The sequence below is a fragment of the Centruroides vittatus genome, unplaced genomic scaffold (genome assembly GCF_030686945.1).
Source record: "Centruroides vittatus isolate TY-2023 unplaced genomic scaffold, ASM3068694v2 contig_15, whole genome shotgun sequence".
In the NCBI taxonomy this organism is placed as follows: Eukaryota; Metazoa; Arthropoda; class Arachnida; order Scorpiones; family Buthidae; genus Centruroides; species Centruroides vittatus.
This window is the reverse complement of record NW_027120927.1, coordinates 489,892-512,889: the sequence shown is the minus strand read 5'-3', so window position 1 is coordinate 512,889 and position 22,998 is coordinate 489,892. Positions and strand designations below refer to the sequence as shown.

The 22,998-nt window shown below is 35.2% G+C and overlaps 2 protein-coding genes across 5 annotated transcripts in view; one reads left to right on the top strand and one right to left on the bottom strand.

Annotated features, from left to right (window-relative positions):
* The window catches only part of LOC136968546 (kynureninase-like), a 38,584-nt gene extending 23,477 nt beyond the window's left edge, over positions 1-15,107 (top strand). Inside the window, exons 7-14 of the mRNA XM_067262531.1 lie at positions 723-797; positions 899-1,045; positions 1,114-1,212; positions 1,320-1,455; positions 3,890-3,975; positions 4,715-4,933; positions 6,692-6,799; positions 14,863-15,107. Coding sequence (XP_067118632.1) covers positions 723-797; positions 899-1,045; positions 1,114-1,212; positions 1,320-1,455; positions 3,890-3,975; positions 4,715-4,933; positions 6,692-6,799 — 870 coding nt within the window. The 3' untranslated portion in view covers positions 14,863-15,107. The remainder of the gene's footprint in view (positions 1-722; positions 798-898; positions 1,046-1,113; positions 1,213-1,319; positions 1,456-3,889; positions 3,976-4,714; positions 4,934-6,691; positions 6,800-14,862) is intronic.
* On the bottom strand, positions 669-18,381 carry LOC136968548 (ketohexokinase-like). Of its 4 annotated transcripts, none has more exons than XR_010879670.1 (7): positions 18,272-18,381; positions 16,523-16,639; positions 16,296-16,430; positions 16,149-16,221; positions 13,675-13,907; positions 13,348-13,535; positions 669-1,201 (listed from the first exon to the last, which is right to left on the bottom strand). XR_010879670.1 is itself a non-coding variant. In XM_067262534.1 (7 exons), the coding sequence occupies exons 1-6, from the start codon at positions 18,364-18,366 to the stop codon at positions 13,354-13,356; spliced, it is 912 nt and encodes a 303-aa protein (XP_067118635.1). In that variant the 5' UTR covers positions 18,367-18,381; the 3' UTR covers positions 669-1,201; positions 13,348-13,353. The 4 variants fall into 4 exon arrangements, 2 of the variants coding, with proteins under 2 accessions (XP_067118635.1, XP_067118634.1); XM_067262534.1 differs by having other exon boundaries at positions 13,348-13,612; XR_010879669.1 differs by lacking the exon at positions 669-1,201 and adding an exon at positions 10,646-10,808 and having other exon boundaries at positions 13,352-13,535.
* Positions 18,382-22,998: the final 4,617 nt, after the last annotated feature.

Sequence of the window (22,998 nt, the reverse complement as noted above, 5' to 3'; positions counted from 1 at the left end):
AAGTTTGTCACTTTCGAATCAAATACTTTCTACTTAATTTTAAATAATCGACGAAATTTCGAGTTCGGGTTACGCAAATCTTAACGAGAACGACGGGTTTTCCGGCGAACACGTTTCGTAAAAGTTAACGAGACGGCCGAAGCAAACGGCGCTATGTTGGCATTTTGCAGACTTATTTTATAAAACAACTTTGGGTTTAATACGGGCGAGTAGTAAAAATGGTGTTAATAATATAACTGCGGAGGCGACCGTATTGCTTCGTCGGGGCTCGCTATATTTACGGCCCAACGAGTGCCACGCGCATCAATCACTGTACCGACGAACTTGTCGGTTCGACATTGGAATCCATTTTAGTACATTAGCGCGATGCTTTATACATCCGAATTGCACACAGTAGTATCTAACTTACTTTTATGGTTTTGTATTTTTGTTGTGTAAGTTGACAGTTACCCAATTCGCAGGGTATTGAGTGGTCTTAAACTATGTCTGCTATAAAGCCCGAGGCAGAATCACCAACTCTTAGTCTCGGTAATATAGTATTGTAGTGTAGTTTTGTGAGAATTTTACAAACAAAAATACAAATATTATACCATGAATTAATTCTTGGAAAGAAAAATATTGAAAACAATCTGTATTAGTTTAGTATAATATAATTATGTATATATATATTTTAAGGAATTATATTGAAGTTATAGAAAAGTATTTGTGTTAATAATTTCCAGTATGTAGTCTGTTCCGAAATTGCTTTACATAAATTTGAACCAGAAGATAGTTTGTTGCTTTTGAAACCCAGAGAGGTAAACGATTTTTCCAGTATTAAATGATAATTTTTTTTCAAATTCAACAGTTAAAATAATTTTAAAACTAAATGCGCTTTGTGTTTCTCAAATTTTATTAGGGAGAAGATTATGTGAGACACGAAGATGTCGTCTCTACGATCGAGAAGGAAGGAGACCAAATATCGGTAATTTTACTTCCCGGAATACAATATTTCACGGGGCAATTGTTTGACGTGAAAACAATAACAGAAATAGGTCACGAAAAGGTAAATTATGTCGATTTAAAGTTTTGCCGCTTTTATCGATTTCTTCTTATCGTAATACCCGTTTTCAGGGTTGTATCGTTGGTTTCGATCTCGCTCACACGGTATGTAACGCGGAATTACATTTGCACGATTGGGACGTGGATTTTGCAGCGTGGTGTACGTACAAGGTAATAATTAAATTTACTAAAATAAGTTTTATACGCAACAAAAGAAGCGATTCGATTTTAATGATTAATACATATATATTTTTAATTTTAACAAATTTTATTGCTAGTATTTAAATGCTGGTCCCGGAGGAGTGGCTGCAATATTTGTGAATGAGAAACACACGCGTAATAGAAAAGACTTTCCTAAATTAAGAGGATGGTGGGGAGTCGATCCTAAAATGAAATTTATTATGAACGAACAAAGTAAGTAGAAAATTTTTAAAAATTTTATAAATGGTGTATTTTCTATTGATACAGTTGAAAGCGGAGGTAATGTGTGAGTAACGTCTGACTTTTATTGCAATTAAAGTTAATTATAACTACAATGCAATTCAGAGTAACCTGTAATTAATAGATTTTATACTTTTGTTTAGTTATTGTTCTTAATATTATTATACAAATTTCAACAGTAGAGAGAAAATCTCTTATTTCGAGATTTTGTGGTTTTTTAAAATTGTTTTAATCTAAACCTTGACAATACAATGGCAACCCGCAGAAAACTGTTCTTAAAATAATACTAAACTTTTTGTTCGGTGAACAAAGCGTAAGCTACAGTTCTTAGTCAAGAACTAAGAAAGCCATTCGAGAAACCCCTCCATGTGGGTTCTCGTCCTCGGCCAGGGGACCTCCCAGTGAAAGTTTAGTATCTCTTTACCATCCCCGGGATCCGAATGCCCATCCGTGCGTTTGCTGGGCAAGGTGACCAATACGACAGAAAAGGGGATCCCGACAACACAATGTTCCCAACACACCGGTTTTGCTCTTGCTTTGAACAGGAGGCTCCATTTGAGTCAGTTGGCTGGTCATCGAGTCAACCGATTGATGCAGACCGGGTGGACATGTCCCCGCTTGACAGTTTTTTCGTGTCAGACAAGATGTGATCTTGACTGCATTCTCGAAATTCATAATTATAAATGGCAGAATTGCGTGTACAGAATCAATTATACAAATATATTTAGGGATCCTTTTAGGGAGGAAAATCTTTTTTATCTTCTACTCGTTGGGTACAAATAATAACTTCGCAAAGCCCGAGTAGTATATAATAAATCACCAAACGATCGTCTAAATATAATATTGTTATAATATGGCTAATTAAATGACTGATATAAAGTAATTTGACACTAGAGGTAGATGTTAGGCGCCATCTCTTAAGTAAATTAATAATTATAATTAAATAAAATTTAGAACCTTCTGGAATAATTTCAGAAGGCGCCTAACGTCTACCTCGATTGGTATAAAGTAATTTGACAGTAATTTAATTAGCCATATTACAGCCAGATATTTAGGCGACTGTTTGGTGATTTATTACTCGTTGGGTAATCTGTGAGGCTCTGGACAGGTCCGAACCTCACTGAAATTCGCGTTAAAAATTATATTTTTTTAGAGAAAAAAATAGAAGTTAGAAATAGTTTTACTTAATGAAAACGACGCGAACTTTTAAACAATAGAACAATGGAGAAACGCGGATCGTCTATCTCCAAATGGGAATCAAATTAAACTTCGATTTTGACCTCTCCCACGCCCCCGAAAGGTTTCGAATTGTCACCGGGTGACGAGGAGAGACCAATCGGAAAGAGGAATCGGAGGAAAACGGATAAAACCCGAGAATTCGAGGACGCGACGGGCTTCTTCTCCCGAAAGTCCGAGTGACGGATCTATCGTTGCGTGTGTGTCTCGTGCCCATCTTCGTCTCCGTCTCCCGACCTCGGATCGACATCTTTCCATCGACGGAAGTCGACCGCATCGTCCCGGAGTCGTCGAGACGTCGAGGGAACCGGCCATTCGGGACCCAGGGACACTCCTTCAAAATGGAATATATATTGGAAAGGAGAGGAAAACCCAGAGGCTGCTGCCGACCTAGAACTTCCAAGATGGAAATCTTGTAAGCTACTTTCGTGTCAAATAAACGGTTTCTCGTAACCGTAGAGGCTGTCTCGGTGCCGATCGCCCACATTCGACCCTTCGCGATTGCTCGACCCTCTCGACGTAGTCCGCACCCCGTCGGCAACCTTACAAATCTTTGGCTTACCTACCAATTTAATATCATAGAACAATGTTTTAAAACCTTTATTATCGATGCCGGAACAAACAATTTTAACACAAACAATTCATTGGACTCGACAATAAATGAAATAACATCCTTAGAATTATTATTATTCTAATAATAATAAATTTACTTAGCATAATTTTAATTGGTCGAAAGAAAATAAATGTACGGATTAATCGAATGCAAAAAATCACATCTCCCAAGTGCACTTTTGTCTATTATAAGAAGGGCTTAGGAAGTAACTTTTATTGGGGAGGAAGTGCTGGCTTACAAGCAATATATATTTTGTATATTTTAAGTAATATATTTGATATATGCCAGCTTTGACTTTTGTTCTATTAAAGAACAATTTTTTAAAATTAAAAATAAAAATCATCTAACAAGACTGTTTTATTCGGCGATACTTCGATACGTCTGGTTGGATGATTGGTCCAGCCACGGTGCGTTGATTTATTGTAACGAATAGCGAATACCACAATAACCGCTACTCGTTACGATCACTCCACGCGTTCGTTACAATATAAACGTTAAAAATTTTAAAAAATTATTTGTAATTAATATACTTATTTAATGCAGTTTATTCTGTTGTAGGATTTCATTCCTGTACTGGTGCCGACATGTTTAAATTAAGCAACCCTTCTCCAGTTCTGATAACTATGTTGATGGCTAGTTTAAAAGTAAGCGGTGCTTATAATTAGTTTATTTAATTACTTTTTCTTCTACTATAAATGATTACAAAGAAATTTTTAATTAGAGAATATAAAAGTAAAGTTTAGTGGATTATTTTTCTCCGTAAAGTATAAAAAAAGTATTTCTATTCAATCGACTTAAATATGTTTTGTATGACTTTGCAACAAATTAGTCTCAAAATGTATACTTTGAAGTTAACGAACAGTTTTAATTACGAAAAGCAATTTTTTAATAAAAAGAAAAACGCAACACAATATTAAACGAAATAAAAATGCACTTTTGTCGAATTATTTATGGCTTTGTAAGATTTTTAATCAAACACGGGAGAGTATTGTTTAAAACTGTAAATGCTTTTGAAATTTTTTTTTGTTTGTTTGTTTTTACTCTTTCTGCCTCGTAGGCACTAAGACCCGACCTCTTCGGCAAACCCCCATCGAGTTTGACCAGGCCCGGGATGGGGTAGCCGGTGGCGAGGGGCGGGGCCCAACGTAACTGACAAACTACCTCCAAAAATATTCCCGGGGTTTTTCGATCCTTCCAGATTTGATCCTCGTTCTCCGCAATATCGGTAATTGGCTGCGCCTTAACCGCTCGGTCGTCCGGCCACGATGCGTTTGGATTACGAACGAGTAGTTTACGCAACGTGCGGGATAACATTGGTTTTAGTATATTTTGAAATACGTAACGTGGAATATTTATATCAAATATAGTTATTTTGATTAACAGGTGATCGAAGAGGCAACGCTCGAAGAAATACTCAAAAAGCAGTTTCTGTTGACTGGATATTTTGAAATGCTGATAAAACATTATTTTTGTAAAGACGAAAACTCGGTCTTAAAAGTTATTACTCCTCCAGATCCGAGATGGAGAGGAAGTCAATTGACATTGCAAATTAAAACGACAAACCGTAATGTGAAAAGTGAATTTGAAAAACGAGGAATTATTGTAAGTATTAAAATTACAAATATAAACATCTGTAAGCCCGATAGTTATATGAAAGCTACGTGCAAAAAATCATTAAAAATTCATCAAAAAATATTAAAGCCACATGCATTAAAATTACAATTGCTATATGATTATTTTGGTAATTTGGCCTAATGCCTACCTCTGGGCCAAATTACTTAGCATTTAATTATTAATAGTAGGAGTAATACAGCTTGATCTAATCTGGCAATCATTTGATATTAAAATTAATCATTTTTAATATACTACAAAATAGCAAAAAACTGGATTTGGTTAAATTCATTCTGAAAATGCTGTGTGTGTGTTGCATGAAAATGCTATAAAGAAGGGCGTAGGAAGTAACTTTTATTGGGGAGGAAGTGCTGGCTTACAAGCAAAAACAAGTTATATATTTATTTAAGTTATTTTTATGCTATATACCGATATACGGCGTAGGGCCGTTAAGCCGCGGCGACTGGGATCCAAACCGGTTAACCGCGGCTTAAAAATTTTTTAAGCAAATACGACGCGCACGCTATAGATTCGGAAACCGAAGCGATTTACGTCGGGTTTGCGACTCGTATTTATATAATTTCAAGTTTTATCAAATTATCGAATTAAAAATAATACGCCGTACTTTAAATACGAGTCGATTTTTTTGCGGATTTACTGCAGATTAACTTTGTAGCATCGTAAGATGCGAATCGAATACGACGGCGGCCTCCGTAATGCCGACGCTCGACGTGGATAAAAGAGATTAATACCGTATTTGAATTTCGTTGTAAGTTCTTTTATTATTTATTGATAAATAAAAGACTAATCTTCTATAAATACCTTTTTGAAGTTATAAGCCAGCATTTACATATTTAATCTGTGATATTGCGTAGCGCGTCGATCGCGGACGTTCGGAATGCCAAAAACAGCCGTTAACACTTATCTCGAGTGTTTGAGAGGCCACGTCGAGGTCCGTACGACCCGTAGTGTCGAAAAATTGGGATCCGAGCTTTTTGCGCGGCTTGAGCGAATTCGCGGATTACTGGCCCTACACTATATTTATTTACACTTGTATTTCTAATTTACATTTTTACTCTTCCAGCTGTTATATGTAACAGAGAGAAGTATAACAATTGGTCAAAAATGGACTCGAGATTTTACATTTTTGAACCTGGGATCTTGAAACGTCGAGAAATGTAAAAAATGTCTGGGTTTTTTACATATGTCTGTGCAGAGGATTACAATTTTGTTCACCCATTTTGGAGCTTAATATTAATAACTCCCGTGCCTTTTGTCAAAAATTTCTGAAATTTTGCGGGGAGGTTTATGTGTTAGGGGATTGATGCTATTAAATTTTGGTGGTTAAAGGTCAAAGGATAGGGAGATAGAGCGTATCTTGAGTGTAGTCAGACTTAATGAAGATTTTACTTGTTATTAGGTTTTATAAAAATTTGCAAATGCTATCTCTACCATCTACCATCAAAATTAAGCTTTTTCCCATTTATAATTATTAATAATATAAAATCTCATAATAGCTGGAATAGTTATGTAACTTGTTGCTGGATTTTTTTTGTAAGTAGTCTTGTACAGTAGGTAGAGATTGTGTAAAAGAAAAGAATTTTCTTTTACACAGTCTCTTGTATATCATTTCACTATATACATGGATTCAAGCTAGCAACGTATACATTAGCACTTAGCACTTTTGCAACATAGCACTTTGGAATTCTTAAAACTTAAATTATTATTCTAATTTCTGTTTAACTTTAGTGTGATATGAGGAAAGACTGTTACAGAGTGGCACCTATTCCACTTTACAATACATATCTGGAAGGATATAAATTTGTACAAATACTTCAAACTTTATTAAAGAATTAAGTAAGTTCTCTAATTATTTTTCTTTAAGTTATATAGTTATTAGTACAGATAATTAATAATTTTATCAAGTTTTTCATACATTAATTTTACTATCTATATTTAACAAAGGATTTATAATATCAGAACGGAATAATTTTATGATTAAAATGCCGAGGATAATTTACATAAACAGTAAATTAAAATAGGACAGAAAACTCGATTGTAAGTTATTGAGATTGGAGGGTCGGATGTCGGGCAGATCTTTTAAGCGAGAAAGGAAGAAATTATCACAAAGGTGTTAATTACGTGTAGATACCATTATTTTTGCAAGCACTTTCCAAGTTTTATAATTTGTTGTCCTCGGGCAGAACATAAACTCAAATAAATCTTTCGAACAAATAATTTCAATTAAAACTAACAGTATTTAGTCCTTTAGAACAAACCAAATTTAAAATAAAAACGTAAAGAATTAGAATTAAGGCGCACGTGATGACAATGCGCATGCGCCATATTGCACCAAAAGTGGAGCTAGAGATGATGTTTTAATCTTTTATACAGGCTGACCCATATTACGGGCAACTTACGCGTGGGGAGTTGCGTGGGTTTTAATAATACGGTAAGGACACCGAGATGACTAGGATGGTGTTACGACATCGACACGCCCCGCCGTGGGACCGTGTGGCGATGCTCGTGTATTGTGATCGGAGGAGCCCGATGTACGTTTGGGAGGCCCTCCTTACCGTATTATTAAATCCGTGCAACTCCCCCGTGCTTGAGTTTCCTGCAATGTGGGTCGACCTATACAAAAGATTAAAACGTCGTCTCTAGCTCTGCTTTCGGCACCTATTCGACACAACGTGGCACACGTGCATTGTCGTCGTGCCGTGCCTTAATTCAAATTCTTTTGCAAAAATAGCAGTATCTACACGTAATTAACGCCTTTATGATAATTTCTTCCTTTCTTGCTTAAGCTTGATTGGATGCATAACCACAAAATCAGTTTTGAAATACACACTAATGATATTTTTATCAGTCTGTATCTTCAATAATGTTCAAATACAGCTTCGAACAAAATTGACAACAATTGCTTTAGATATAAAATGTTATTTTACGATCAAAGCCTCGACGTTAGACTAGGTTAAAATGCTGTAAAACTGTATTACGGTAGAGTCCCGAAAACTCGGCCTAATGTGGACCGAAGGGTGGCCGAGTTTGTGAAAATGCCAGGAATGGGATTAAAAAAGAATAAGTAAGTGTTTCCTCAGAAAATACTGTACTGTACTTGTATGTATCGTTTGCTTGAGAATACAACAGAGAATAAACTGCCCAAATACCCTTAAACAAAGGAAAAGTATGTACTTTACGAAGGCACAGAGCCTTTACTATATGAAAATGAAAATTAATGAATACACAGTGTACAGTAATTTACCCGATAAGACAACCTCAGAAAAATACTTTGAGGCATAAAGCTGTCTATAATGAAAATTGACTAGCCGACTTTGCAAAAACTGACAACTTTTTTTTAAAGAAATGCATAATATCCAGACACGTGATGGAGGAGTGGGAGTGTGACGCGAGACGAAGGAATGCGGGATCTTGCACGCGGTGTTTTTCCGCCCTACCGGGGTGTGGCCGAGTTATCCGGACTGCCGGGTTATCGAGTTCCGAGTTTTCGGGACTCTACTGTACTGATTTTTGAAGTGATATTGAACATCAAATCTTGTCAAAACTAGTAATTTCTTATTTATATAGTTTAGTAGATCTTACAAAGTAATTGTTTGTAATTAGAAGAGCATCCAGTTTTAAATATGCAGACATTGCTTGAAATAAGTAAAATGTACAGCTATGTGTTAACAGCTTTATTTTTCATTAATCTCTAGTAAAAAATGTATTCATTTACAATAAAACCACAGTAGAAGTTCATTAATCTGGCACCTAATAATCCAGAATGTTTGGAAGTCTGTAAACTACTTTTTGGAGGTGCCAATCTAATATGTCGATGTTCTGTACACATGTAGTTTCTGTAAGTTGTATGTATACAGTATAGTATATGTTTGTAAAATAAATATTGTATGCACTTGAATCATTATGGACATTGATTGAAAAATCTGCAAAAATGTTAATGAACACATTGCAAAAAATCAATCTACACAGTGCACAATTGCTAATGATCTACAGACCAATTAATGTGCCCAAATAAATTGGAAGCATATGACAGTGTGCTCTTATAGAACATATGCGACATTGTAATTTCATATGACTTACCAAATTTTGGAAAATTACAAAAGCATCAGAGTGGTGCTGAATGAACTTCTACTTTGCTATTTAATAATATGATTATGCACCTTTATTATAGAATACTGTGGAACCTCGCTAAAGGAGCATAATTTGTCGTTCCAGAATCTTACTCGTAATGTGAAACATTAAGAAACAATTTTTCCCTTATAAATTAATGTAAAATACGATAATGTGTTCCGTGCCAAAAAAAATACTTAAATATTTTATGTATAACATTTATTCAAAGAAAATTATTTAGACATTTCTGGAATTTAATTTGAATTTGATCATTAAATTTAATTCGAGATGGCAACATAACTGCCTACCTCTAGTCAAATTAACTAATTTCTAATATTTAATTATAGCCTTTACACAGCCCAAAAACTTGACATATTGTTTGGCGTGTTTATTATATAACGAGCTATGGTTGTCGATGTTTATATGTAATATGTCTGAACACAAGTTTGGAAAAATGTGCGAGCACAAGCGACACTAAGATGCTAAGCAGAACACTGATGTAGCATGCGCACAATCCGGGACTTCCTTTTTCCTTGTCACTCGTTATGCGAGTAATTTTTTTGTTGCGCTCGTTATGCAAATTACTCGTTACGAGAGGTGCTCGTTAAGCGAGGTTCCACTGTTTCATATATTTTTGCACATAGCAAATATAAAAAACTTTCCTAAATAATGACCATTGTGAAATCTAAATGCAACCATTAAATAATTAAAAATATGAGCACAGTTTTATTTAAATCTTATAAATCTGAAGGTATTCTGTTAACCAAATAAATGTCTTTGCAAAATTCATATAACTAGTAAAATAATCTTGAAATCTATCTAAAGCTGCATGTTATTATGTGTGATTCAGTTGTTTCCAACGAAGCAATCGAATTATAGATAAAACCACTCTAAAGCAGCTGTGGGTTAACTATTAAATATATCTCAGATAACTGAGTTTTGGGTCATCCTTTACTCTTGTCAAATCCTTAATAAAGAAAAAAGCAATACATTTAGAGCTAGACTATTTTTAAACATTTCTCAAGATATAGAAGACAGAACATAAGTGTTGTTAATGAATAAACAATAGTTGCAAATGTAATTAAATATAAAACAAAATAAACCTAAATGCCTGCATATCAAAATGTATTATTATAACATAAAAACAAATAATGTTTTTCAAAAACATGGAAATGCTTTGACAATAACTGTCCAATTGTTTTAGTAAATGTGGATATTTCTTTCCTTCTTTATTCCTTTATTTCAGACATTCCATTGTTATTATTTTGTATAAACTTTTTATTTGTGCAAGAGAATTATAATAATTTGTATATTTATAATTTTAAATCTGGTTAGGCCATGTATTATTGTCAAAAATAATATTCGTTCGTAGATTTTAACAAATGCATATGCAGGACAGATGAGATCTTGTCATACGCAATACTTCCTCAATAATTTCAAAGGCATTCTCACGATCCACAGACTATAATTGAACATCATAATATATTTATATTCAGTCAATTTATGAATCAATATCTTTTAAATTCGTTATTAAGTTAAAATTATTTCTAATCAAAGTTTCAGGATTTGCAGTTTTATACAAATATTATATTTCTTTAATCAAATTATCTAATTATACAAAATATGGAATATTCTACCAATTCAGTAGTTTGAATCTATACAGCCATATGTTAAATTTATCCTCTCTTCTCTGATAAATCACAGTCTGTACCGAGAATTTCACAACATTACGTACCTAAAACAATAAAATACATTATTAATTCTGTGTAATCAGGTTTTTGAGCTTTTACATAAACAAAATACAATAATCTGGCAAAATATTTTCTAGTAATGAGCATTTAAGTTTTATTTATCATAAATGATGACTTTCTGCATAGAAAATTTATCATCATCATCAATAGATTCTCAGAAAGTGTGACTTGAAGTGAAATAATATAATAAAACAAATTTTATGGTAAAATTTGTTTTATTATTATATTGTTTTATTTCATTTCAAATCATATTTTCTGAGAATCTATTGATGTAAACAGGAGCTAAGTTCCTACAGTATCTTTCTGGTCACAGAATTTCTAAAAGATCCACAACACTTCTGTTATTAAACATTAAAATAAATGTAAGCTATAACATACATTTACAGAAGATTAATAAAAACAAGGGAGATACTTATTTATGGTGAATCAGTGAATGATTGAATGATGGCAGTCATAGTGGGTGATAGGGGGAGAGAAGATTAATCCTCATCATTGGTGATAGGTAAATGTGAGTTGTAATAATGTTTGCAAAGTGAAATCTGTAAGGAGCACACCTATCTACTATCACACAGTCCAAAAACAAGCAATGGTGATTTAAACAAATTACAGAGAGCACTGCATAAATTTAAAATGGCAAATGCACACAAGGCACATTTTTTACTTTGACATTATTTAAAGTCTTGTGTGTGGTTTGTTATTTGAAAAAAGACAGGTTATTTGTTGAAAATATTCTTATTAGAATGTGTTTGCAACCTTTGGGATTGGGATTGTATTTTCTCCTCAAAATCACAATAATTTGTAGAATTTCATCTGATGGCAATTAAGTTTAAAGTTAAATTGAAGACAGTCTGTTGAAAAAGGAATCCCCATTTATTCACTTTCAATGTTTTGGAATACAAACTTTTGACAAATGACCTTTCTCTGTAGGCTACTTGGCCATCAAAATTAAAACTTCCCTTAAAAACAAATAAAAAATATCCAAGTAAGGAAAGTTTTAATTTTGATGGCCAAGTAGCCTACAGAGAAAGGTCAGTGTCAAAAGTTTGTATTCCAGAACATTGAAAGTGAATAAATGGTCATTCCATTTTTGAACAGACTGTCTTCAATTTAACTTTAAACCTCATCAAAATCAGTTTTATTGGTTATAAATAAAATTCGATAACAATAATTGCAAATGATTACAAATGTACTTGTATTTTTTTCCCTCAATGTTATTAAGAAATAATGTTAAACAAAACAATTTTAAATGAGGACTTAATTTTTAGATATTTTGTATTTAAATGCAGTATCTTTGTCATTGTTCGAAAATGTAGAAGAAATTTCTCTCTTCATCATCAGAGAATGATGCAGATACAGATTGACTACTTGTTTTCTAGCACATTAGCTTCCAAAGTCTTGCTGGCGTATTGGTTTTACCAGACCAAGTGACATTATATAATGTTTTCCATCATGCATCAGTCTTAGCCACAACTGAAGCACTGATGAATGATTTTATAAGTTTTTACTGGAATGTCTGGCAACCTAATAAGATGACAGAATCAAATGGCACTATACTGGCATTTTACAGACTTATTTTGTCAATAACTTTGGGTTATACAGATGAATAGTACAAGTGGCATTAATAATATAATTGTGGAGGCAGCCATATTGCTTCATCAGAGCTCACCATATCCACAGCTCAGTGTATGTGATGTACAGTATATCGGTTGCTGCACCAATGAACCCATCAGTGAGTATCAGAATACCTTTTAGTAAATTACAGTTCATCAATGAGCTGTTTGACGCATATTGGTACCCACTAATTAAACCATATATCCTGAAACACTAATCACATGTCTTTCATATTTTTAAATCATTATAGACTTTTAATCTTGAATTAAGCATATATTAGGTGTGGGCTAGTGTTCATGCTTGATATTATTGGCACATCTTTCTTACATTTAATCCTATCTATGGCTAAGTAAAATGAGCTAAAACACACACAAAATAGAATGATCACTAATATCTAAAATGTAGATAATCTGTGTGAATGCACATCATATGCAATATCATCTGTGTGAATAAGTCTGGAGTATGGTATCAAGAGAATTTTAAGTGGCCTCTTCTAATTCTGTCCAGAATAAAAGAGGTGCTACAGTGGCCATCTCAAAATAGGAGAAGGAGAGTTTTAAAGTGGAAAACTTTTAATTTTTATGTTAAGATCTAATCATAATTTTATAACAGAGATGTGCACTTTTCAATTTTTTGTTATAAATCAATGGAAGATGAGTCTGAGCATTTAATCTTTTCACCAAAGAAGAACTTTAACTTACATCTACAACACATTTAATACCTTCCACTTACAGATTATCTTAATATTTATGATTCAAGAGAGAATTTTGTATTACTTTCAGATAAATTTTTGTTAAATTGAAACAAGATAAAAATTTTCCCACTACATAAGGCATTATCAGCAGATGTATTTTTTTCTTTTCAAAAATAAATTTTAAATTTGATTACAATTAATTCGGTCATTAAAAACAGTTACCTTTATTTTTCAAGTAGTGAACTCAGTTCTTCGAATCCGTGCCGTCCGCATTTAAATCCGGCCACCCGACAGCCAAATTTTACTGCTTCTTCCGGTTTCTGTTCCAAACTCAGCATCGATATCGTGGCTGCGACGAACGTGTCTCCTGCACCAAGTGTATCGATGACTTTTTCTGGTTTGTTTGCTGGAGAAACAGAAATAGATCCATCCACATTTCTGATGCATGCACCCATCTCACCCCAAGCACAAATAATTGCAACCCTAAATACATTTTCAATTATTAAAAAGCAAATCATTAATTAATAGAGATTAAGCTAACCTACCCCAATTTAATGTCATCTCCAAGCCGTTTAACTGTCTCTTCCATTGAGTCGTAACCACGCATCCGTGCAAAATCTTTTCCTACGAACAAAAAGTCACCGTACGTCAATAACTCTTCCAGACACCGTTTAGGTTTCTCTAGTTCCACAGATACTGGAATTCTTTGACTGACATGACCCAGATTCCATTCTTTTATGTATTCAATCATTTTTTTAACCTCTGTCACATTTCTGCCCTAAAATTAATAAAATGTTCATTAATCATGTAGTTGTTGGTTCATAAATAATGAATCTAATATTTATTGAATAAACTTCAAACATTATTTTAATTAATTAAACTTGGAAAAAGAGAATAATTCTATTTTAAAGACTAATTTTCTTACAAGTCTAATTACAGAGATATTTGAAATTTCAAATTAAGTGCATAAATAGAGTTGAGAGAGAAATTGGAAATTCATATCAAAATCACAATCTAATCCTTTTCTTTTCCAACAAAACAAAATTCATTTAAACAATGTTTTTGATCTCTTTAAGAAGTTTTCTTCAGATTACATCATCAAAGAGAATGGTCATTCTAATTGTATATTTGAAAATGGGACAGTCTCAAATAGAACATGTATACTTCAAATATTCAAGTAATACACCTTGAAAGGCTTGTTACAACACTCCTTAGTTTTCTTCCATCCAACACAGTTTTATTGCTCACTTTGGTCACGAACAAGGTTGTAAACACGTAAATAAATGCATAATAATAATAAATAACTGCATACATGAGCAAAAACCAAAACAAAATCTGTACTAAAGGGATAAAACATTGTTTTTTATGCACATTGAACTAAGAAAACTTTACATTCTTGGCACTAAAAATGGCCACTATGTCAAAGGGTTTGTGATCACAGAGTATAAAGAAATATACTTTTACACTCCTATCTTGTAGCTGCTCACTAATTGAGTTTATCCTTTTACAAATTGAGTTTCAAATAGGCAAATTTTAGTTTCTTCCAGACTGGATATATCTTTTATAAAATTATTTATAAAAGGTCAAACCTCAGGAGGTTGAAGACATTCATATTTTGTTAAAATGTTATGTTATTTTTGTTTTTTTGTTGTGTATTTAGTAAAAATTATTTACATTAATATCTTTTTCACTTTACTATAATGATAGTAATCCAATTTTATTGATTTTTACAGCCAACTACTTGAAACCTGAATTGAAATATCTTGGACTTAATAAAATGTATTGTTTAATATGAGAAAGAGTTTGGGCAAGTTTGAGAAAACTGTTTTTTATGTTAACCAGAATTAAGAAAGGTAGAAATTGTTTTTTACAAATAAATAAATAATTGATATAATGTTTGTAAAACTCTATGCTAAAAACAGAGATCTTAAAATTCAATATATTTTGAAACAACACAGAAAGGAAATTAAATGATTGAAAGAACATTCAACAGTCAAAACATGCTTCAAGAAACTTCAGTTATGCTTCGATTTTGTTGGTGTGTCGGTAACCGACACACCAACAAAATCGAAGCATAACCGACGACAGCAAGTAAAATACTTTAAATTCCCTTTTAAGGAATGTGATGTACAGTAAAAATCTGGAAGTTGTAAATAATCTACAAATATGAGTTGAATTTGTGTTTTATATAGTTTGATAATATCCCCATGTTAAGAAAACAGAAGGCAAATTTACACAAATACAATAGATGATTAATACTGTATACAGAGAGTGTTTTCCCTCTAATGTTCCTAGTTTTAAACTGTTCCATAAAATCCATTTGTTCAGATATGTGAATAAAATTGGCTGGAGAATGTTAGTTGGTCAATATTCCAAGTTTCACATACATTCAAAAGGGCAGCTGCTGCATGGTGGTAATCTGGACCTCCCTTGCCACATAGTTTATATTGTGGTTGCCACACACTGTTAATGACAACTGCAATTTTTATATACAAGGCTCTTTTGTCTGACACTTTCATAAAGACAAAATTCTTGACTTGCCCACAAAGAAAAATGTTCAGAGATAATGTCAGCTGATTGGGCAGACCAAGAAATGGATTTTACAGAACAGTTTAAAAATAGGAATGTTAGAGGGAAACAATATTATCTGAAGTGTACCGAATTATCTGAAACTATGTAATTTTTTGTGCTAGTACAAAATATAAGAAACTAAGATAAGATAAAAACCAAATAAGAGCCACTGTAGTCAAAACAGTATTTTAATCAAAAATCCAATATTATTCAAATCATCCATTTGAAAAACGCACAAAGAATAATCTCTTATTAATCTCTGCAAAACATTAAAAAAATGTATTTAGTATATTTTGGTAAAATTATTTTATTACAAAAACATTCCCTCAGTTGCTGAAACAACTGCACAGCTCTTCATTTTCATTTCAAATGGAATTCTGGTACAAGAAAATTTGCCAAAAGAGTTAACCTTACGACTTCACAATGTACAAGTATACAGAAAACGTACTTCGAAGTGAACCCATTTGTATTTTGTCAGGTCCAACTTTGCAAACTGTTCGAACGTGGGTTCCGGTAAATTTCTGTCTCGGAGAACATTTGGTAATTAATCACTTCAAAATGGCAAAAATATTATCAGTTTTGATGCAACCCATACCTGTTAGAGTGGAGGATTGTCCTCGATCCATTGTTGACGTTTACGACGACAGTAGAAACGGGAGAATCACAGTTGTCGTAGAAAACACAGTTATCTCTGCAAATCGCACGACTGTCCAGATCATTCTGTAAAAAGCTGCAAAATATCCACGAGTTACACAAGTTTTGTAAATTAATCTAATGTCTTGGTTATCGTTTTATACTATCCTACTAATGATATATACTCACTGGCCACCCAGATCATTACTCATCGTTCCAAAATATTCACAGGGAGCTCCGAGTCGTTTAGCTACGGTGCAATTGTTGGAGGCATTTCCGCCTCTTTGCCAGTGATGATAGAGACACCTGTAACGAAAAATATTATGCATTAACTAAAAAATGGTCATTTTAATTATGGAGATTCACAATATTGATATCACACTAGTTTCAATTTGATTTGTAAATTATATAGCAATATCCTCCACTCCTCCACCGATGCTAAGTATCAATAGGTGCGAGGACAATACTAGTTATATGGCACTTACGATAGTCATCAACAGTAAGAATGTACACATTCTTTAGTATATAGTTACAAATATATTAACTCGTCAGGTACTGACACAAAAAATCCTTTATAATGCAACCTTTTAATTCGAGTTTCAAATGTTTTCGGTCTTTTCGAAAGACCTTCGTCGGGAATAAGAATCGAACGATTCTTACTTTAAACCGACAGTTTGTTCCGGAACATTATAAATTTTTGAATTTTCTTAAATAACGACCTCCGGGACATATCCGAGGAGGCGGCGGCGGCGGCCTCACCCCGTTCTACACGAGATCGGAAAGAGGCCGGGTTTCTTCGGGTGGCGAGAGGAGGAGACTCCGTCGAAGGCGAGCGCAGGATCCGTTTTCTCGGCCTTTTCGGCAGTTAGAGCACGTCGGAGATAGCGCGAAATAGAAGAAGCGCGCTCCGTTTACACGGGAGCGGCGTCGGAGAAAGCGTCGCCCGATCGGTCGCATCGATCGGACTTTTCTTCGGTCTCTGCCGACGAGTATCGTCACAACGGGGCTCGCCGCCCGTCAAACGTGCGACGGGCTTAGCGGAGAGAGCGGCGCGAGTCCGACGGCTCTCCCCGGAAGCTGCGGTCGAGAGGCGGCACCCTCGCGTTTAGGGGGGTTTTAGGAGTCTCTAGTAAGTCGTAACGGAAAGCGTTCGAAACGCAATTTCGAGTCGTACTTGCGAAAATTTTCACTTTTAAATTTTATCCCATTTTCGAGGGTCTCGAAAAGTTCACACATAGTCATTTCGGGGGCCTATATCTCGCGAAGGCTCGTACGGCCACGGTTCGTTAGAATCTTTTGTTCCTATCGGTATGCTCTACGCGGCGGCGTAACGCGGGTGTCGGCCGCCCGGGGCGGAGGAAAATTTCGCCGCCCCCTTAAAGTTTCGCTCCCTCTTAAATAAAATACGGGGAATCCCTACAAGTCGGTACAGACGGCGTTGTCAGTCACTACAATGAGCAAGATGTCATTATTATACATTCATTTAAAGAAAGGGGAATCTCCAGTTTCGTCACAGAATAAGTAATGAAAAATTCCGTGCTCATTTCAATCGGTCCGAATCGTAGGTGCGATAAAAATATGAAATGAAATGGTTGAAATTTTTACAAGATATTATTATTATTGTGAAAAAATGCCGCCCCCGCTACGCCACCGGCTCTACAGCTCTGTTAAAGTCCCAACCGCGTCATTCGGACCTGTTTTTTATAATTTGGTTTTTATAATTACATTTTAATCATGAATTTTTCTGGGTTTTTTCCATCCAGACCCAAGTTTTTTCAAACGTCGCGAGTGGCAATCCAGATTACGACGAGACTTTTCGCATCTGGCAACTTACGATAGCGAATCCTGGCCCACGTTATCTACGGATTAGGGTGACCAACTTTCGACGTCGAACCTATGTAATTGTCTTGTTAAAATAGACGCACTTAAAAGTTTTACCTCTGATCCGAGTCTTCTTGCGGATAATATTCGCAGGCGGAAACGATATCTAAACAGCAAAGACCAACAAATAGAATTTTACCATCTTCCGCCATTTTCTTTCCAGCTCGATCGTTGGACACCTACAGGCAGAAGTTGATTCATTAAATCGTCTCCATCCTTATAGAACAGGAATGTGAATATAAAATTATTTATGATGAGTTTTAAGCTCAACTGTTACGCAGATTTACCAGATCTTCGGAAATTTCTCGTATCGGGGTTATGGCCTAATCGCTTATCCTCCGAACAGCCGGCCGAAGCTTTTTTGCTCGATCGTACGAAATTACTGGCGAAGAGCCGGAGAAATGTCTTCCGGAAAGATTTTTAAGGGTAACTAACTGGTCCCTATTTAGACTGGCGTCTAATTACCAGTGGCGTGCCGTCGTTGGAAGCGCTTCCCTTGTATTTTCTAAAATATAAATTCATATTGGGCGATTATTTTAATAATTTAACGTACTTTGAATTAATTAAAATTAATATTTTATAACCGCATTATGTATCTTATTACAAATTTCTATACTACGTGTGAAAAAAACCGATAAGATTGCTATTGTATATTCGAATATCAGTGGCGGAACGGAAGCGCTTACGAGACAGCTTCCACGGCGAGAATAACCGAATGGCGTAAAGCAGCCGGAGGGCATTGGCGCATGCGCTTTACAAAGCACCAACCTACCCGATTTAGCCGGTGGAAGCTACACACGTATAACGCTTCCAACGATTCTATCCCTTAGCCCAGTGTTTTTCAACCCGGGTGCTACGGCACCTTAGGGTTCCACGGCGCCACGATTGGAGTGTCGCAAAGTTTAGGGCCGATAATAAAACTAGATTTAAAATACAATAGCGAGACTATTAATTTACATGTAGGTATTTTGACAAAATTCAATGGACTTAAATTTTGATTTTGAACACGTAGAAACGCTTTTTTTGCATTAAAATGTTACTTCAAACTGTCAATTTTTAAAATTTTTCCTCCCCGGACCCCACCCCAGCGTTGCGCGTAATATTCGTTTCCGCAAAAAAATTCATCCGTGCCATTAGCCCCCTTATTCAGATTCTAGATCCGCCGCCGGTCAAGGGTGTCACGATTTTTTTTATTTTTCAATTAGGGGTGCCAGTCAATGAAAAAGGTTGAAAAACACTGCCTTAGCCACTGGCAGGGAGCTATCTGACTAAGTGAATTGTTTAAGATTTAAAAAGTAAAGAGTATTCGATGTTATTTTTATGTACGTTTCTTTCTAAAGTTATATTTAATTATAATTTTCTTTTAATTATACTGTAATTATATTGACAGATTTTCAGACATCAAATCTTTAGAATTTTTATCACTTTTACATGTTAATAATTTTAATATTATGAAAAACAATTTTTCCAGGCGTGTTTTAATTCTTTAAATTAACCCTGGATAACTAAACTTAATTCTCAGTTACATTATAACTACACATTCGTCGAGCGGACTACGAATTAAAAAACGTTAATATCAAAAAAATTGTTTAATAAAAGTAGGAACTTCTTACATGGCACAATAGTATGGATAAGTAGGAACTAGATAAGAAGAAAATATTTAGGAAATAAAATTACACGCAGTCGCTACTTATGTCTATATTATGGGTGCCACAAATTGCATTCTTGCATTTCGTGCAATGGTGTTTTGTCATTCGTCGAGCCTTCGATGGACATAAATAGCAATTTCACGCAGATTCAACGCAGTATGAGTAGGAGCTTCTACACTGGGCGCATCACCTAGAATATTTTGTATCACGGTTCTGATATCGCGCCTCAAATTCGTCGTCTGTATCCGCTGTCGTAGCCAGGGCTCACGAGTCGGTCTCCCATCTTCATAAAGAAATCTTGCCGAGAAATCGGATTTCTTTTTGTTTCTAACGTTATTAGAGACCTAGCTGTAGACAACCACGTATGTTTAATTTTTCCGTACAGAAATTTGGTAGTTGACTGGAGTACGCGTGGATTCTATTACCAGTCTTTGAGTTTTTAATCTTGTTTACGCGGATATCCTCACCTCGAGAGTCGTCTGATTTCATTATTTGAGTTCTTTGCCTTTTACTAGGTCGTACGCGGTCATCGTCAGACTCCGAGGAGCTACTCGGAGAATCGGACTCGCTGCCAGCGTGCCGGTGTATTTCCTCCTGTAAATTATCCTCAACTTCCGAAAATGAGTCATCAGATTCCTCCCCGTACTCGTCTTCCGTTTCCGAATTAATCCATTGTTTTATCTGCTCCTCTCGTGTCCTCAAATCCATCTAAAAATAAAAAATATAGGATATGAGAATAATAAAAATATATATAACAAAAACGAAAAAAAGACGATCATTGTATCTAAAATACACATTATATCGCCAGTCTTCGATTATTTCATTAGACATATATTCAAATAGACATAATTTACCGTGAATATAAAAAAAAATCAGTATCAACCTATAAAACAATAAAAATAAAAATAAATGTACAGTACCTTTGCAACAAAGTTAAGTAGTAAGTAAACTTTCGTCGAGCGGACGACAGGATGGCCGTAAGTCACTTTCTAATTCACGTGTGAACACAATTGCATCACACACCGAACTGTTTATTCAAATTATTAAGGTAGAAAAGGAATGACCAGCAAAGGGCACGGGGAAGTTTGTGAACTTCACTTTCGAGCGGAGGTGCGTCGTCGCGTGGACGAATGATTAGTTATCTAGGGTTAAGTAAATTTTATGGGAAATTTTTTGATTTATCTAAATTACGTAGCGAATCGCAATATTTATATTCGTGTCCGGACTATATCGACGAGTAGCTCTTAGACATAAAAAGTATTATAATTAATAGCGAGGTTGAGACCGAAGTTTTAAACGCGAAAACGTGTACGTCGGACGTTCATCGCCGCTTTCCCGTAAGCCTAGAAGTTTGACAATGGCGTTTGGAAAGTCAGTGGAATCGCGCTCGACATTCCAAACGCCATTGTCAAACTTCTAGGCTTACGGGAAAGCGGCGATGAACGTCCGACGTACGCGTTTTCGCGTTTAAAACTTCGGCCGCAACCTCTCTAATGTCGATCCCAACAAAGACGTACTAAAAGGATTATACGATTTAATATCATTAATTTTTAAGGTACCATCTACCGGTGGGTCTGCCGAGCGCAGTTTTTCGATCACCGAGCAAATTCGTACATTGGCCAGGAACACTCACTCGGTTAGAGGAAAAATTGTAGTCGCTAGCGTCGCTTTGGATAGAAAAAGAGCTTTGAAATACGTCGATGGAGTCGACGACCGGCGACTTTTATAATAAAGTAATTAACGACTCGGCGGAAAAAATCGCCGAATAGAATTAGTTTATAAAAAATAAAAAAACAAGTTTTTCTATCATTGTTTGTATCGTGTCAATTTATATTATGTATGTATTAATTGTATTTTAGAACTAAAATATATAAATTGTTTATTTTTGTCATTTCCAGTATTTGTTTAAAAGTTTTATGGAAATGTGAGGTTCCGGATAGTCCGAACCGTCACGAAAGACGCGAAAAAACGGTTAATTTAGAGAAAAAATTATTAGTTTAAAAAAACATAGGAAAAAGTCGTTTGTAGTCGGACATTGTTTATATGAAACTGCCGGGCAAAAACCGTAAATCGCGGAAGGAAGTCGTCCTACGATCGGTGGAAGATCGAATTCGTCTTTGATTTTCACTTTTCTCGCGCTCCGGGTAAGAGTCTCGTTACGTTTGGTAATCGGGGACCGACCACTCGGGAGCGTGATTGAGGGAGAACGACCGATCAAAATGGACGAAAGAAAGAACGGCGATTGATATAATTTCAAACAATCGAGAACACCTCGCACTCGGTTAAATTAGCGTTTCGAATAACCAAAACGCCGTGTGTCAACGCGCAAAAAAAACCATTTCGGGTGTACTATAGATTACCACCTATGGAATTTCGGGACTTTGAATACATATTTGAACTCAGACGACCGAGACGAGTTCAGCGGTACCCTACTTTTGGGCCGGAGGCAAAAAATAAGAAAGTTATCATACTTTTTTCGGCGATCGCGCGATGGTCGGGAGTCGCGTCGCTCTCTCCGCTAAAGCCCTGGTCACACTATGCGATTTCCAGCCGCGCGGGCGACCGCGACTGCAACAAGCGCGAGTCGCGCGCGTCTTCTCGTGGTCACACATTGTTCGTTGACGTTGCAACTCGGAAACACGTGACCCTATAATAAACCAACAAAATTACAGTAGCTTGTTTTTGACTACTTCCGTGAGTTTATCGACATTTTACGTTCTACTTCAGAGTATTTACGGAATTTTAGCTACTTTTCTTAGTAAAATAGCAAGCGGTTCTTTTTCTGGAATGAATAAAAGAAAAAAGGCGATAATTTTGTTAGAGTTGGCGAGAATACACGAAGAGAAAAATAAGAAAAAACGTTCGTGCTGGGTTAAAACTTGGCGAAATGAAAAGCAACGGGTTAAACAATCGTGCTTTCACCAGCTGACGAATGAATTAAGGTTTTCGGATGCCGAAGGTTATAGGGGATATATCCGTATGAATATAATTTATACTTATATATAATTTAGGCGAAACGTTTCGTAGTTTGGCATATAAATTTAAAGTGGCCCATAATTCGATATCAGTCGTTATCCCAGAAGTTTTGGATGCTATTTATCAATCTTATAAAGGTGAATACTTGACAATAAGTGT

Excerpts from the sequence above, each read along its gene's own strand:
- LOC136968548 (XM_067262534.1), bottom strand. The coding sequence starts at position 18,366 with ATGGCGGAAGATGGTAAAATTCTATTTGTTGGTCTTTGCTGTTTAGAT. Across the intron at positions 16,431-16,522 it reads AGTAATGATCTGGGTGGCCA|CTTTTTACAGAATGATCTGG; the intron begins GTGAGTATATAT and ends GATATTTTGCAG. Across the intron at positions 13,908-16,148 it reads ACAAATGGGTTCACTTCGAA|GGCAGAAATGTGACAGAGGT; the intron begins GTACGTTTTCTG and ends TATTAATTTTAG.